This window comes from Eretmochelys imbricata, chromosome 7 (genome assembly GCF_965152235.1).
Source record: "Eretmochelys imbricata isolate rEreImb1 chromosome 7, rEreImb1.hap1, whole genome shotgun sequence".
NCBI classification, from domain to species: domain Eukaryota; kingdom Metazoa; phylum Chordata; order Testudines; family Cheloniidae; genus Eretmochelys; species Eretmochelys imbricata.
Genome location: NC_135578.1, coordinates 29,730,120 through 29,744,415, shown reverse-complemented (window position 1 = coordinate 29,744,415; position 14,296 = coordinate 29,730,120). Strand labels below are relative to the sequence as shown.

The 14,296-nt window shown below is 50.3% G+C and overlaps 1 protein-coding gene across 4 annotated transcripts in view; it reads left to right on the top strand.

The window, feature by feature from the left end:
- The window catches only part of PACS1 (phosphofurin acidic cluster sorting protein 1), a 104,102-nt gene that overhangs the window by 52,843 nt on the left and 36,963 nt on the right, over window positions 1-14,296 (top strand). For all 4 annotated transcript variants that reach the window (XM_077821070.1, XM_077821073.1, XM_077821072.1 and 1 more), the window contains exons 2-3: window positions 3,345-3,432; window positions 12,806-12,895. In XM_077821070.1, coding sequence (XP_077677196.1) covers window positions 3,345-3,432; window positions 12,806-12,895 — 178 coding nt within the window. The remainder of the gene's footprint in view (window positions 1-3,344; window positions 3,433-12,805; window positions 12,896-14,296) is intronic.

Sequence of the window (14,296 nt, the reverse complement as noted above, 5' to 3'; positions counted from 1 at the left end):
AGGCGATGGTTCCCTTTTTCATGGTATGGGTGCAGGTTAAAACCTATTGTGTTAAAGAGGGCAAGGTGCTCAGCTCCAGTGGTGATGGGGGTCAGACAGCTGTGAGGCCTCAACCTGGGTTTCACGTCTGTTTGAACTCGGCCCTGAAAGAGTCCTAGGTGGAACCATCTGCCCTGCAAACTCTTTTTTGTCCTCCTGACTCATTTTTTGTCATGCTGCTGGCTTCCTGTCTAATAGCAGTGCTTCGAGTGGGCTTCTATTGCAGTGACGTAGCCTGGAGAGAGAAGGTGGTGGTGTGAGGGACTCTGGAAAGCATCTGTTTCTTCCTTCTAGCCTTCTGTTTCCCCTTCATCTCTGAAAGAGGAAGGTGCTGCCTTCGGTGCATCCTGGGACTTCATTACTCCTCGAGTATGGATATGAGGAGTTAGTAAAGTAGTCACTAAAACCTGCAAATGAGAACTTGGATCTGATAGAAATCTAAGGATGCACAGCTACAAAACCATGGCATTTAAGTTACCATGGTCTAGTGACTGAGCCACTGGCTTGGTCTTGAGCAATAGGGATTCATCCTGAAGTATTTGAGCATCTTGTCTCTGTGGGGTGGGGAAGTCTTGTTACTCCCATTTTACAGATGGGGAAACAGAGGCATGGAGGGGAAGTGATTTGCTCAAGCTCGCCCAGTGGCAGAGCGGGGACTAGAACCAGACCTCCTAGCTTCTCATCAAGTGCCTTACTTAACACAAGATCCCCGAAGCTACTCAGGCGCCGGCCGACCCAGATGATTTCCCTGTTGCCTAGAGATGAGAAGGACGCTTCCTCCATATCACCATTTATTGATGCCACACAGGCCCCTGTGCTTTACTTTAGGAAGATAGCATTTCCGGCATGGGGTTTTCCTCTTGCTCTGGCCACTGCTCCCAGAGTATTCACCAAGGGCTTGCCATGAAAGGAACCCTGGCAGGAAGGCATCCCCATCTACTGCTTCTTGGGCTGCCACAGTGGGGGACCACTGAGAGACAGTAGTGGCAGACGCTCCCCAACGGGTTCACATGGAGGAGTTACTGCTGTGTCCTGATCAGAAGAGTCTGCCAGCCACGCACACAATTCTGCTCCGGGGAGCAAACAGGGATGGTGCCTGTCTGACTAACGGCACTGCTCTGAGATCGGCACTTCCAGCGCTCCCCGGCAGGAGGGGCCTTTCTGCAGTCACCTCTCTGGTGGCTGAGGAGTGATGCCTTTTCAGATGCAAGCTGGAGAGCACTCGCTGGCGCCCCCAAAGGTTGTAGCGTCCATCTGAGGGGGGTGCCCAGTCCTGGGGCTTGGTCCTTGGAGAGGAGGCAGGGTAGAGGTGGATGGAGCCCAAGGCCCAGCTTTCCCTGCATAAGCAAGGGGCATTGTGGAGTGAAGAGTTCCATTTACCATGTGCTAATTGGACAGCTGGGAAGGAGGCTTTCCTGCCTCCAGAGGGAGGTGCAACTGTACCTGTCCTGCGCAGAAAGATCCCTGTGGTTATTCACTATCCTTAGCACAGAAGGCAGCATCTCTGGCAGTGTCATTCCATCTCAGCCCCTGGCACCTGGATCTGGTCCCCACTGCTCTCATGGAACATGCATTTGCACCGCGAAGGAAGTGTCTCTTTATCTCCTTATCTCCCCTCCCCTACGTTTGGAGTCTTCATTGCTCTCTCTGCCCTTAGAAGCGCACTGGGGCTGTGAACACTATAACCCGTTTCCCAAAGAGGTCCTTTGTCCAGAGTCAGCCCTCAAGATTGACCCTAAGCTGTCCTGCCATTTGATAGCCTTCTCCAACGAGAATCAAAGGGAGAGAGAACCTCCTAGCCTGTCATTTTCAAATGGCTGATGTGTGTTTCTGGGGTCTACCCAGTGGAAAGGTTATGTGGCTAATGTCAGAGCTCACTGCCAGGGGACAGTGGTGGCCACTTTGAAGGACAATTGCATGTGTCCTAGTGGGAGATCTACTAGGAGTTTTCTCCCTTTGCTCCAATCTCTGGTCCCTCCAGTACAGAGAATGCAGTTAGTGGGTGGAATTTTCAGAGCACCCAAGTGATGTTCTCTTGAAATGGGATTTGTGCTCCTAAGTCCCTTTGGCACAAATGAAAACGCCGCTCAGTCTCTGTCTGTAGGTAGTCTCCCTGCCCAGGTCCATACTGCCATCAGGGTCCCACAGGAATGGATCTTAGGACTTTAATAGGAGGGAAAAGAGGAGAGTGTATCTGAGCTATCTGAAGGTTTTCTTTCTCTGCATAATGAGGTCCACAGACCCAGAATGTTGCTACAGGAGCTGGTGCAGGGTTTGGCTCAGTGGAGAAACGCGCCTGTTTCTGTTGAGCTCTGCAGTACGTAGCGGTCTTGAGTTTTTCTGGAAGCAGATTGTGAGGATTCTGTCAGTCAGCCAAGCAGGTAACTTCCACAGAGCAGGAAGGTCCTTGGGGCCTGGGCTGTACCCCTTCCTGGCAGTGACTGGCAGGTCAGGTTTCCCCCCAAACCTGCAGACCCACTATAATGTGGGTGGAGCTGGTTGCTCAGTGAAAGGAGATGTCCCGACTTTTCTGGGACAGATCAGGCTGTTGGTAAAGTACAAAGTGTCTCTCACAATGGGCGTCCTTTGAAATCTATTTTCAAAGATCCTTTAATGTGTGGCCTGCACTTCACCACCCCCTGCTCATGACAGCACACAGACCGTGCAAACCAGTGAAAATCACTGGTAGCCAAAACCCCCATTACTCAAAGGTTTGGCATGGCCCCCCCCGAGACCTGGCTCTGGATAATCAGAGCTTTACCTGTGTGTTGACCTATGTGCCTTCCGTGCATTTAGTGCAGTCCATAGATGTTATGGCCGGAAGGCCTGTTCTTTTCTAATCTGATCTCCTACCTATCACAGTCCATAGCACCTCACCCGGTAACTTCTACATCAAGCCCAGAACTGCCAGAGGCTCAGACTGAACGGAACAGGTTTGAGTTGCCGTCAAAGATCATAAGTTCAAAGCAGGTCAGCTGCAGTATGGCTTGACTCCCACATGAGCTTCCTTTCTCTTTCTCTGAGCGCTGTTTGTATTGCAAGAGGCTGGATGGGCCAGGCACATAGCTGGGAAAATATTTGCACAACAGAAATGCACAAGAGCATGTAGACAGCCTTGGGGAGTGTCTACTCCAACCTGCTTGTAGCGCAAAGCTCTGAAGAGCTGCCTGATGGAGTAGAAAGCCATGAGTGGATTGCATCTGTTACAACCTCTGATTCCCTGTTTAGCTTCAGGAATGCTTCATCTCTTCCTGCATCTCCCAGCTGCTCCGTCCTGGTTCTGACAGTTTCTCTTCTCCTGACAGGTTGTTCAGCTTGACCCTGAAGAAGCTTATCATGTTGAAGGAGATGGACAAGGACCTAAACTCGGTGGTGATCGCTGTGAAGCTGCAGGTCAGTGTGCCCAGTCAGCGGCTGAAGGTGGTGTGTTTTGCATGTGGGAGCAGGGTGGAGGGGTTCCAAGCTAACTAGTCACTGCTGCTGCCTGCCTGGTCTCCTGCTGACTTTTTCCCTGCCTGGTGCCTCAGTTTCCCTATCTGAAAATGAGGCTATGCCCACCTGTGTAAAGCACACTGTGATTTCCGCATGAAGAGCTCTATGTAAGAGCTAGAAGATAGGTATAATTTAGGGGAAATCTCTAACATGCGAGGTCCTTGCCCTCCAGAACAATCTGCCCTCCAGCCAATCTCTCCTCCCTCAGAACAAGAAAGTGCTGACAAGGGACTGCTACAATGAGGTGGGCTGTGTGTGGGTGGTGGTGGTGGTGGTAGGGGTCCACGAGGGAGAGGGGGGGAATCAAAGCAGCAGGGGATGAGGGTGAGTTGACATTATTCAAGCAGTGAGGAGCAGCCCAGCAGGGCAAGGATGTAAATCAAACCGGAATGTTTAAAGAGCAATTTTTTCTAAGGTATCATGAAAGAGGCAGGTCTTAGGAGGGACTTGACTGATGGGCAGAGGAATGGCCTAGGTGAGGAGCCCCATGCAGACCTGGTGTGTGTGGGGGAGGGGAAGTGGCCAGACAGGCTGTTGAGTGGAGAGGACAGCCAGGTGGGGAGCAGAGTGAGCAGTGTTTTGCAGTCAAAGGTAGTGGTGGAGAAAGGGGAGCCAGTGACAGGGTCAGATCAGGCTCGTGATCTTAGCAGATGCGCTTTTCCTGGTGTGGAGTGGGACACGGGGCGTGTCAGAGAGCCCAGAAGGGAGCGGGTTACAGCAGCCAAGCCAGAAAATGAAGACCTGGGCAGGATCATTCTCTGTAGAGAGTCTGGAGCCGAGAGATGATCTGGGGAAACAAGCAAGCAACAAGATTTTCTCTGTGCACCCAGCCCTTGGACAAGAGGGAGGCGTGGGACACTGGTGGTGTTGGGGAACGCTAGGAGGTCAGTGTTGTCCCTGCTCCAGTTAGGTGAATGCTGTTACAGATGTAACTTGTTGTGGTCTTTCTGGTAATCCTCTTGAATTGGGCGCATGAGGAATGAACATTGGCCCGTCCGCTGCTTACTGATCTGCTAACGTAATGTAAGCCCTGCATCATCAATAAATGTTTAATCCAAGCTGTCGTTGTGCATCTTTCTGTGCCAGTTTCGATGTCTGCAGCTGTATGTCAGGTGATGCCCGGGAGCTCTTCTTTCCCACTCCCCTGTAATGAGTCTCGCTAAAAGTGGTTGCTCTTGCCTACCGTTCAGATTGTCAGCTTTGCAAGAGATCATTGGCGTGCTTGACACACATTCCCTACCACTGTCTCTCTCCCCCGTTGTCTGAGAGAGCCAGCATGATCCAGATCTCCGGCTGTGATGCCCTGTGGGGATTCCCTGCAGAACTTGGAGAGGAGGTTGAGGGCTGAATCACTTTTGGTTAATCTGTGCAGCTGCTTTCTGTGTTTGAAAGGGCATGAAGAAATTAACCCCTCCTTTCAGGAGCTCAGGGGGTTTAATTCAGGCAGTGTCACTATGTCTGCAGCCCTTTAGCTAGGACACTTGGATGATTAATTACCCGGGGTGGAAAGGGATGCCCTCAGAATTTCCACCACACATTACATTCTGGACACTTGAGCCATCAGAACGAGAATCCATTCACAATATATTGTCCAGATCTTCAAAATTGAACTTTCCCGCTTCTAACGTTGGTGTTGCTGTCATTAGGGCCCAGAGTTAACATTTTAGTCTGAGAAAGTGGGGCAAAGTCTCACCTCCTGTAGGCTCTTGCCAGGCTTGTGCAGCTTGGATTGTTCTGACTCATGCTGGGTTCACCTCTGAAAGTAGCCTGCAGCTATAAGAACTGGACATTCTGGGTTCTGTTCCCACTTCAGATCCTGCTCTCTGAGGCCTTCAGCAGGTCATTTATCTCACCTTTTTTCTGCCTTACCTTCCCCATCTGTAAAGGGGGCTCCTGACTGCCACCCTTTGCAAAGTGCTCTGAAATCTTGGGTGCAAAGCCTGTAGAACTACAGCCGAACTAAAAACTGTATCTGCAGCTTTATTGGCCAAGCCCAGTGAGGTCTTACGCCCAAATCAATAACACTTCTCTGTTGGCCTGCTCTGCGATAGCTTTTGAATGCTACATCCAATAGATTCCAAAATTCCAGGGAGTGTTCTAGGCATCCATGGACAGCACCCTTTGATTTTGTGAAAATCAGAAAAACCGATTGGAGGAAAAGGGAGACACACACTGCTGCTGGCCGGGGTTGTAAATGCCAGTAGGGAAGAGGAATTATTCAGGATGGCCTTAAAAAGCACATATGGTGCTTTCTTTTACATGCTAAGGTCTGCAGAGCCATTCCAGTGGATATGCCAGCCTGCTTCAGCTCGGGGCAGACCCAGCCTGAGAGTCACTGGCTGCAGCACCCCCTCCAGTTTTCTCTGCCTCCCCAGTGGCAACCCTGACCCCTCCCTGCTGCTGAGCTCTGCTGAGGGAAACCCCAAACGAGCAGAGCAGGGCCTTGTCTGAAATAACTAAATATGTTCCTGAAGGAGGCTTGACTTCAGAGCATTCCCATTTTCCCATCCCCAGACAATTCTCTTGTTTTGCAGATGGATGGCAGTCTTTTCCCTTTGCTCTGACGTGTGCTCCCAGGGTCCCTCTCCAGGATCATGGCAGCAGTAAAACTGTCCTTAGGGAAGAAGGAAATTCACTTAATCGGTTCCTGGACGACTTTTCTGATGGGGTTCTGTACAGAGAGAAAGCTGAAGCAAACACATGAGTGGTATGGTTCCTGGAGTAGCTTGGCTTCAGGACAAACACAGACACATGGTGCCTGGAAAGTCGATCATAAGCTAGGGCTTAGGACCAATACTAGCAGGTATGAGGACTCCACTCAGAAGATGATGATGGCCATAAAGGAAAACAAGTGGTGTGCCAGAGAAATTATCCAATTCTTATTGGAGCCTATGGAGAATTCTGATCTCCCAGACAGGCATGCTTCAGTGATCCTGACTTCCTCTGAGTCCTATGTAGTAATTCTGGGTATCCCCTCTACATCTTGCCTTGTCACATCCATTGGCAGAGATCTAGCTCTAAGTGTATATTCCATCCCCCGCCCCCACAGCTGGAGAACGCAGAGAATCAGATTTTTTTTTAAGGGATCTTCTTCATTCAGTTCAGGGAATGGGAACCAGAATGAGAGTACCACATCCACCAGCTGGACCAGTGATTCATTGAGGTCTCGGAGCTTCCACGGATAACAGACCTGTTCTGGTCATGACAGTCAGCGTGTGTGATTGTGTTTTTCCTAGTGTGTATGGAAACCCTATCAGCCCTTCCCCAGAGAGAAACTCTCCTGTCCTGGGCAGAGCAAAGTTGGTATCTCTATGTACGTTGCCCACCAAGGTGGAGATGAACACCAAGACTTTCGCAGCAGAAGTCGGATTAGCAGAGTAACTCCTACGCCCAGAAATATCTCTAGTTGTAAACCAGTTTGGTGGGCTGGTGATCAACTGCCTTGCATCTGGAAACTGTAAATAAAGTGCCCTGTAGCCTCTCTGTATTGGAATGTAAGGTGGTGAATGACATCTTGCAAACCTGGGTGAGGTCCCTGCTTTGTTTTCCTACCTATGGCGCTGCTCCCCAGAGCAGTACAAAAGCTAGTGAGGAGATAGAAGTGGTGATACGTTTTATTCCTTTCTGGCTGAAGAGGCAATGGCGTTCAGACCTGATAACTGAGTGTAGGATTGTCACCTTGTCTTTAGCTCACAGACGAGGTCTGCTATTGCAAGACCAGCCCCCCATCCGTGACCAGACAGGTTTAAAGGAATACAGGCTGAGGTGATCATTGTCCCCATGCACCCCGAAGGAGAGCTCAGCAAACAGAACGTATTCTACTGGCTGGGTGCAAAGTCCCTGGTTTAACTGCCATGCTAACCTGGTGAAATGTAACCTTGAGAACCTCCCTGAGGGCGTTACTGCAAATGTATCAGCGTGTCCAAGCAAAAAGGTCAAGTCTCTGCAGAGTAATGTTCTCAGCATGTTCAAGCAAAGGACATTTTGTGCAGATCCCAATATTAAATGCTTTCTTAGGGCATCAGCTTTATTCCAACCTGCAAGGTCATAGGGCACGACCTTTGGATCCTCATTCTGCTCCTGACAGCACTACCCAGACTGAACCCCTGTGGAGGTGTCGTCATACTTCCTGTCCAGTAGAGCAGGCCTCCTGGTGTTTGAAGTTGGGAGCTTTCTCTAACGAGACCCTGTATTGTTCTTTTAATGTACAGAAGTCATTTTGTTCCCTACGTAAATTCAAGAAATAGTCCTCCTTCGGGTAAGCATCCAAATCCCGTCCATAGGAGCGCAGACGGTCAGACAGCAGAGTAGTGATGTCTCCTGTATTGAGACTGGCTGGACAGCCACATGGCCATCAATATGTAAGTTCACCAACTTCTGCATCTTAGCCAGTGCGAGAAATCTTCTCCATGCCTTAGTGCCCCGGGGAAGATGGAGGAGATATAATTTACCTTGTTTTGGATGTCTGTTTAGGATGATCCTGCTTCCTGCTCTGGGGGCACGCTGCTCTGAAAATCACAGTGTAGCAGATCTCGTGCCTGGAAAGTCCATTGTAGCCTTAGCATGAAGAAGTATAAGAACATGTATCCTTGCTTACCTGCGAAGTTCCTTTCTTCAAGTAATAAGGTCCACATATCCAGCCCACCCAGGAGACGAATCATCCAGGCTAGAGATGGAAATTGACGTTCAAGGATTTGGATTTGTTGTCATTGAAATTTCCCATGCTTTGAAATAGGAGAAATTGTGCTTTTCCCACGAAGTATATTTACCACCATCTGTAATTTAGGAAACTAGGTCTGAATGATCCTGGCTGTGAAAGTTCTTGGCTGCAGGGGACTTCACTAGTGAGGCATTCCCCTGCTGCCAGTGACTGTCAGGCCTGGTTCTTCAAGCAGATGGAAGTACCCATTGTAATGGATCTGGGGACCTTGTTGCTCGGTAAAAGGGAATTTTCAGGTAAGCGCAAATACATTTTTTTCTGTTTCTTCATCTTCCAAATTCTTTGCAAACATTAACTCTCTTAGCCTGCCCCAGGAATACCATCCCCTGCCTCTCACCGATGCACAGAGATAGCAGAACAAAGTCTGGGGGAGAGCCAGGACTGGAAATGGAGTTGCTGATCCCGGTTCTGTGGCCTCTTCCTAGGAGCAATAAGCTTCCTAATGGTCAGATCTGCTAGGCTGGGGAATAGTCTCTCCTAAGAAACATCCCATGAGATGGGCCAAAGCCTTAGAGATTTGCTCCAACTCTCTCCCTCCTTTACAGTATCTTCACCACTACGCCACTCCACATCTGCCGCGGGCCCCCTTCCCTTCAGTGTCCCTTCACTGCCACTACATAGTTCACTCTACTTGTGTGTTACATCCTTTCACCCTGCATTTGGTCTGTTTCGATTGTCAGCTCTTCAGGGCAGGGACCATCTACTCTATACAGGGCCTAGCACAGTGGTGCCCCGTTCTGGGCTGGCCCTTCGGCACTACAGCAATAAACAGGATTACTAATCATACTCAAAGTGGAAGCCATGCTGCATTGCTGGGGGCAGCTGGGGCTAATCTAGCAGGTGTAACTAGTATGACTGAAAAAAGAACTAGTCTTTCCTCCAGCAGCCTAGCAGTGATTTGGAGAGAGACCTAAAGACAGCAGTGACCAGCCAAAGAGCCTGCAGTAAGGGACAAATCAGCATTGCATTGGGGGCTTTTCCAGCAGCTCCCGTTGGACCCGGCAACTCTTCAGTCCATTCAGTCCACACTTCCTGTGTAAGGCAAAGAGGAAAATAAATATGTCAGGCCAAGAGCTCATCTGTCTAATCACAGGAGAGGGGGGGATGACCTTCTTCATCCTCACTCCTACCAGAGAGCCCTATGCATTTAATTAAAAATTTATCCCAGTGTGAATTAGTTACAGCTGAGATGACATGCTTTTATTACTGACTGACTGCTGGGGGTTTTAACCCTTCCCCTCTGGGGTTTCCATAGACTGTACAAATGATACCATGTCATGGCAACGCGCCCCGTCCCACCTCCAAACCTCACCGAAAGTTCTTACCAACCAATGCTAGGGGGTTTTGAACCAGTAATTTGTGTCCAGTCTAAGGAGAGCTGTTACCAAGAGAGCATGTCCTTTTACTGCTGTCTGCTTCCTGCTGTTTCCCTATCATGTTTCTCACTGTTAATAACTTGGGTTTATTAGGTTTTCATGCAGAAGAATTTCAAAGTGCTTTAGGAACTATATATAGCTCGCTCTGTCCCTGCTGAGATGCAGCCACCTCTGCAACACGCAGCAGCCATTTACCAGTGTGGATCACAGCACGCAGCGGGTCAGGGGAGGGAGGGAAGTAGCCTGCGTTTGATTGCAAGTGCCAGGGCTTGAGTGGCACTTCCCCCACAACACCGCTGCCTTGGAGAGCCAAGGAAGAACTTTCAGAGGAACTCTGACCTCAGGCACTTGCATCACTGCTGAGTCCAGGGCAATTCTTTTGTAGGACATACATGCAAATTATTTAATGAGCTAATTAGCATAAAAGCGTAAACCTCAGCTTGAAAATGGTTGTGTGAATTTGATGCAAATCCTGCCTGCCCTCAGTGAGGAAGTGCTTTGGGTGACGTGTGGGGTCTGATGGCTTGAGCGGTGGTTCTTGACAGCAAAGCCAAGAGCACGCACCTGGCATATTCACTCTGAAAATCATGTGGCTCAGTGGGACAAGATCTGTCCTATTAAGAGACCTGGCTTCTGTTCCCAGATAGCAGTATAGGCACCCTGCAGAAATATTAACAGCAGTCCATGGAAGTGGCAAGCCTCAAACTCATGGTCTCCTGGTTTGCAACTCAGTGCACCTTCCTCTCAGTCTAAGGGTGTCAGCTGAGGTGTGACAAGGCTGCCAAATGTGTGGGTGCCTGGTGAGATGCGAGGTGCATCGCGGGTTTCTGCTCAGGACTTTCTTTGATGAGCGAGGCCTTGAACATCTAGAAAGCAGTTGGAGGGCCCCACCTACGGGCCCCTCTGCTAAGTTCACAAGCACCATCTCAGATTTGGTTGGCACTGCATGCCTGCTGCAGGGTTTGTGTGTCTGTCTTTGCAGCACCTGGTGCTGGCCACTCTCAGCAGTGGGGTTCTGGGCTAGGCTGGCTATGGGTCCAATGAGTCTGGGTGCTCCTATTGTTTCTCATTTTAGGCAGCATTGGCCTGATTCCCACCACAGGTCATCAGCAGGGATAGATCCTGTAACCCTCTGCAACAAAAGCACAGGCCTCTAACACTAAAGCTAAAGCAGTAACCATATAAGCTAATAAGGGATTCAGAGATGGGAAGGCTGGAAAGGCCCATTAGATCATCTATAGGGCCCTACCAAATTCACAGTCCGTTTTGGTCAATTGCACGGTCATAGGATTTTGAAAATTTTACAGTTCATGATTTCAGCTATTTAAATCTGAAATTTCATGGTGTTGTAATTGTAGGAGTCCTGACCCAAAAAGGAATTGTGCAGGGTGGGGTGTCACAAGGCTATTGTAGGGATGTTTGCGGTACGGCTACCCTTACTTCTGCGCTGCTGCTGGCGGGGTGCTGCCTTCAGACCTGGGCAGCTGGAGAGCGGCGGCTGTTGGCCAGAAGCCCAGCTCCGAAGGCAGAGCTGCCATCAGGAGCAGCGCAGAAGTAAGGGTGGCCGGTATGGTATTACCACCCTTACTTCTGCGCTGCTGCTGGTGGGACGCTGCCTTCAGAGCTGCTCTCCCGCCACCCAGCCCTGAAGGCAGTAAGGGGTGGCAATACCGCAACCCCTCTAAAATAACCTTGCCAACCCCCTGCAACTCCCTTTTAGGTCAGGACCCCCAGTTTGAGAAACGCTGATCTCCCCTGTGAAATCTGTATAGTATAGGCTAAAAGCACGCAAAAGACCAGATTTCGTGGGGAGAGACCAGATTTCAGAGTCTGTGGTGCATTTTTCATGGCCATGAATTTGGTAGGGCCCTAATGAACTGGTCTGACCTTCCTGATGGCCCAGGCCAAAGAACGTCACCCATTCCCCCTGCCCTGGGGCGAGATGCGAGTGTTTGACAAAAGGCAGCCAGGCTGGATTTGGAGACACTGAGAGATGGGGAATCCCGCCCGCCACACACACACTTCCCTTGGCTGTCTGTGCCAATGGTTAATCACCTGCACTGTTAAATCTTTGTGCCTTGTTTCAGTTTGAATTTTTCTGGCTTCAGCTTTCAGCCATTGGTTCTCGTGCGGTCTTTCTCTGGTAGGGATAAGAGTCTATTTTTTTGTGTGGATCAGCTCCCAGAGCGGGACATGCCACATGTACCCAAAGTCTTCCACTGTCTGTGGTAAGAGCAGGGAGCAATTGGAGTCAGGATTCCTGTGGTCGTAGTAACAAGATGCCAGGGGCTTTGAAGGCGAGGCTCTGCCACCCAGGGAGTCTGTGTGCTCTGGGAGAAGTGACTGGAGCAGGGGATGCTGGGTATTATTCCTGGCTCTGCCACTTAGTCTGTAACTTCCCCTCTGCTGGGAATGGGGAGAATCCCCAGAGCCTTCATGTCTCTAAGCAGCTTTGAGACTGGAGGAGAAGGGCTGCTCCGGTGGTTGGGGTGCTAGCATGGGACTGGGAGACCTAAACTCAATTCCCTGCTCCAACAGACTGCTTGTGTGACCTCGGGCCTCTGTGCCTCAGTTCCCCATTTGGACAGCGGAGATAATCCTTCCCTACCTCCCAGTAAAGATTGTGAGGTGCCCAGATGCTGTGGGGGCAGAGGGCGGGGTAAGTGCTAGGAGATCTCGGATGACAGGCGCTTGGAAAATGCCAGTGTTATTCCCACAGCACAAGCTCTTCTTATGTCTGGGTCTGTCTCCAGGAGCGCTCTGCCTGCTGCCGGATCCAGAGCTCGGTAACCGGGGGATTTAAAATGGTGCTGAAAGTGAAACAGCAGCAGGGGAGTGCCTGCTTCTTACAGGACACGTGCAGGTGTGGCATTGGCGCTCCCTTCGGAGATCTGCCAGGCAGTGCATTGGAGAGCTGGCCTCTGGGACAGATGGAGGGTGGATTTCAATCCCGTCCTCGCCCCCAAGCCCCCTTCACAGCTGTGGCCAAGGATCAGCATGAGCAGGAGGCTGTGATACCTTCTCTCCATGTAGCTGGGCCCTCCAGGGTGGGGTTGGCACAGGTTGATGTGGGGGCAGTGCTGGGCCAGGTTGCCCTGCTGGTGCTGATTTGGGCACTATTCTCTGCCTGTCCTGATCCTGAACGCATGTCACACTGTCTGCTCTGTGTTGGTTACAGGGCTCAAAGAGGATCCTGAGATCCAATGAGATTGTTCTGCCGGTCAGCGGACTTGTAGAGACAGAGCTTCAGCTGACCTTCTCGCTACAGGTGAGTGCGTGCAGCTGTGGGGCTCTGAACTGGAGAGGCCTTTTCCTTGACAGGTGGGAACTCCCGTGTGGCACCAGCTTAAGGTTATGTCTCTTCCAATATACCCAAGGGCAGGTCTACACTACAGCCGGGATCCACGCTCTGAGATCGATCCACCAGTGGTTGATTTAGCGGGTCTAGTAAAGACCCACCAAATTGACTGCAGATTGCTCTCCAGTCGACCCCTGTACTCTACATCGCCCCCCCACCTCCGACGAGAAGAGTAAGGTAAGTCGAAGGGAGAGTTTCTCCTGTCGACTCCCTGTGGTGTAGACCCCGCAGTAACTCGACCTAAGGTACGTTGACTCCAACTACGTTATTCATGTAGCTGGAGTTGCATAGCATAGGTCAACTTACTGTGGTAGTGTAGACATAGCCATAGAGAGAAACTTTGCATTACAATTGGAGTCCCTCAGCAGCTCAGACAGCCTCTGCTCTTGGCTGGAGGGGCCTTCCAGAGTCCTTAATGCCCACAGGGCTACAAAGCTCTTGGAAGTGGCAAGCTGAACAGGCACAGTTGCACTTAATAACACCAGGTTTCCTTGAAAGCTCCAAGCAATGACAATACCATCATCTCCTGTTTGACATTCCCCCTGCCTGCCCTCTGCCTTAAATCCAGTCTAACAGTTGGGTGGGAGACCGAAATTATATTCCCAGTGTGACCTTGGGCAAGTCCTTTATCATCCCTCTACCTCAGTTTCCCCATCTGTAAAATGGGAGCATTCTTAGGAATGCAGGATTGGACTGGACTTCCTGGGTCGTTGAGCCCATTCCCGTGGTACTGTAAGCAACCCTGCCATGCCATTAATGATGGAGGATGCAGATACTCCAGTGCTGGGACCGTACAAGTACCTAGATTGAATGAGGCAGTAATCCCAAAATCAGTGGCTTACAGCTGCACTCTCCACGCAGCGTGCCATGTTTCGTCCCTGCTGCTTGACTCCTTTGACAACTCCCTCCACCCTTGTAAGATCTTGGCAGCAGAGAAGCGACTGTGTGATAGTTCAGGCCCCAAATGTCAGCCTTGTACCATGGGACTCTTGTGTTTTCCTGATATGCTTTGTATCTTTTTGAGATGTGACCCTTCCCCTTTCATGTGGGGAACCAACCAGCATCCCTAGAGTATATGAGCCAGTGTCACTGATCACAGAGTGAAACTGACCAGCCTACTATAACTTCCTAAGCAGAGTGATATGCACAAAGCAGACTAGCTTCCCCCACGTCCCCAGTTTTTTGCCCTCTTTAAAAACACCCAAATGTTGCTGATAATACAGCATAAGAGGATTTCCAAATGATTTTAATCCTGCAGGAAAATGCACAGTGGGCAGTAATAAGAATTGATTAATTAAACTGTTGTAACGA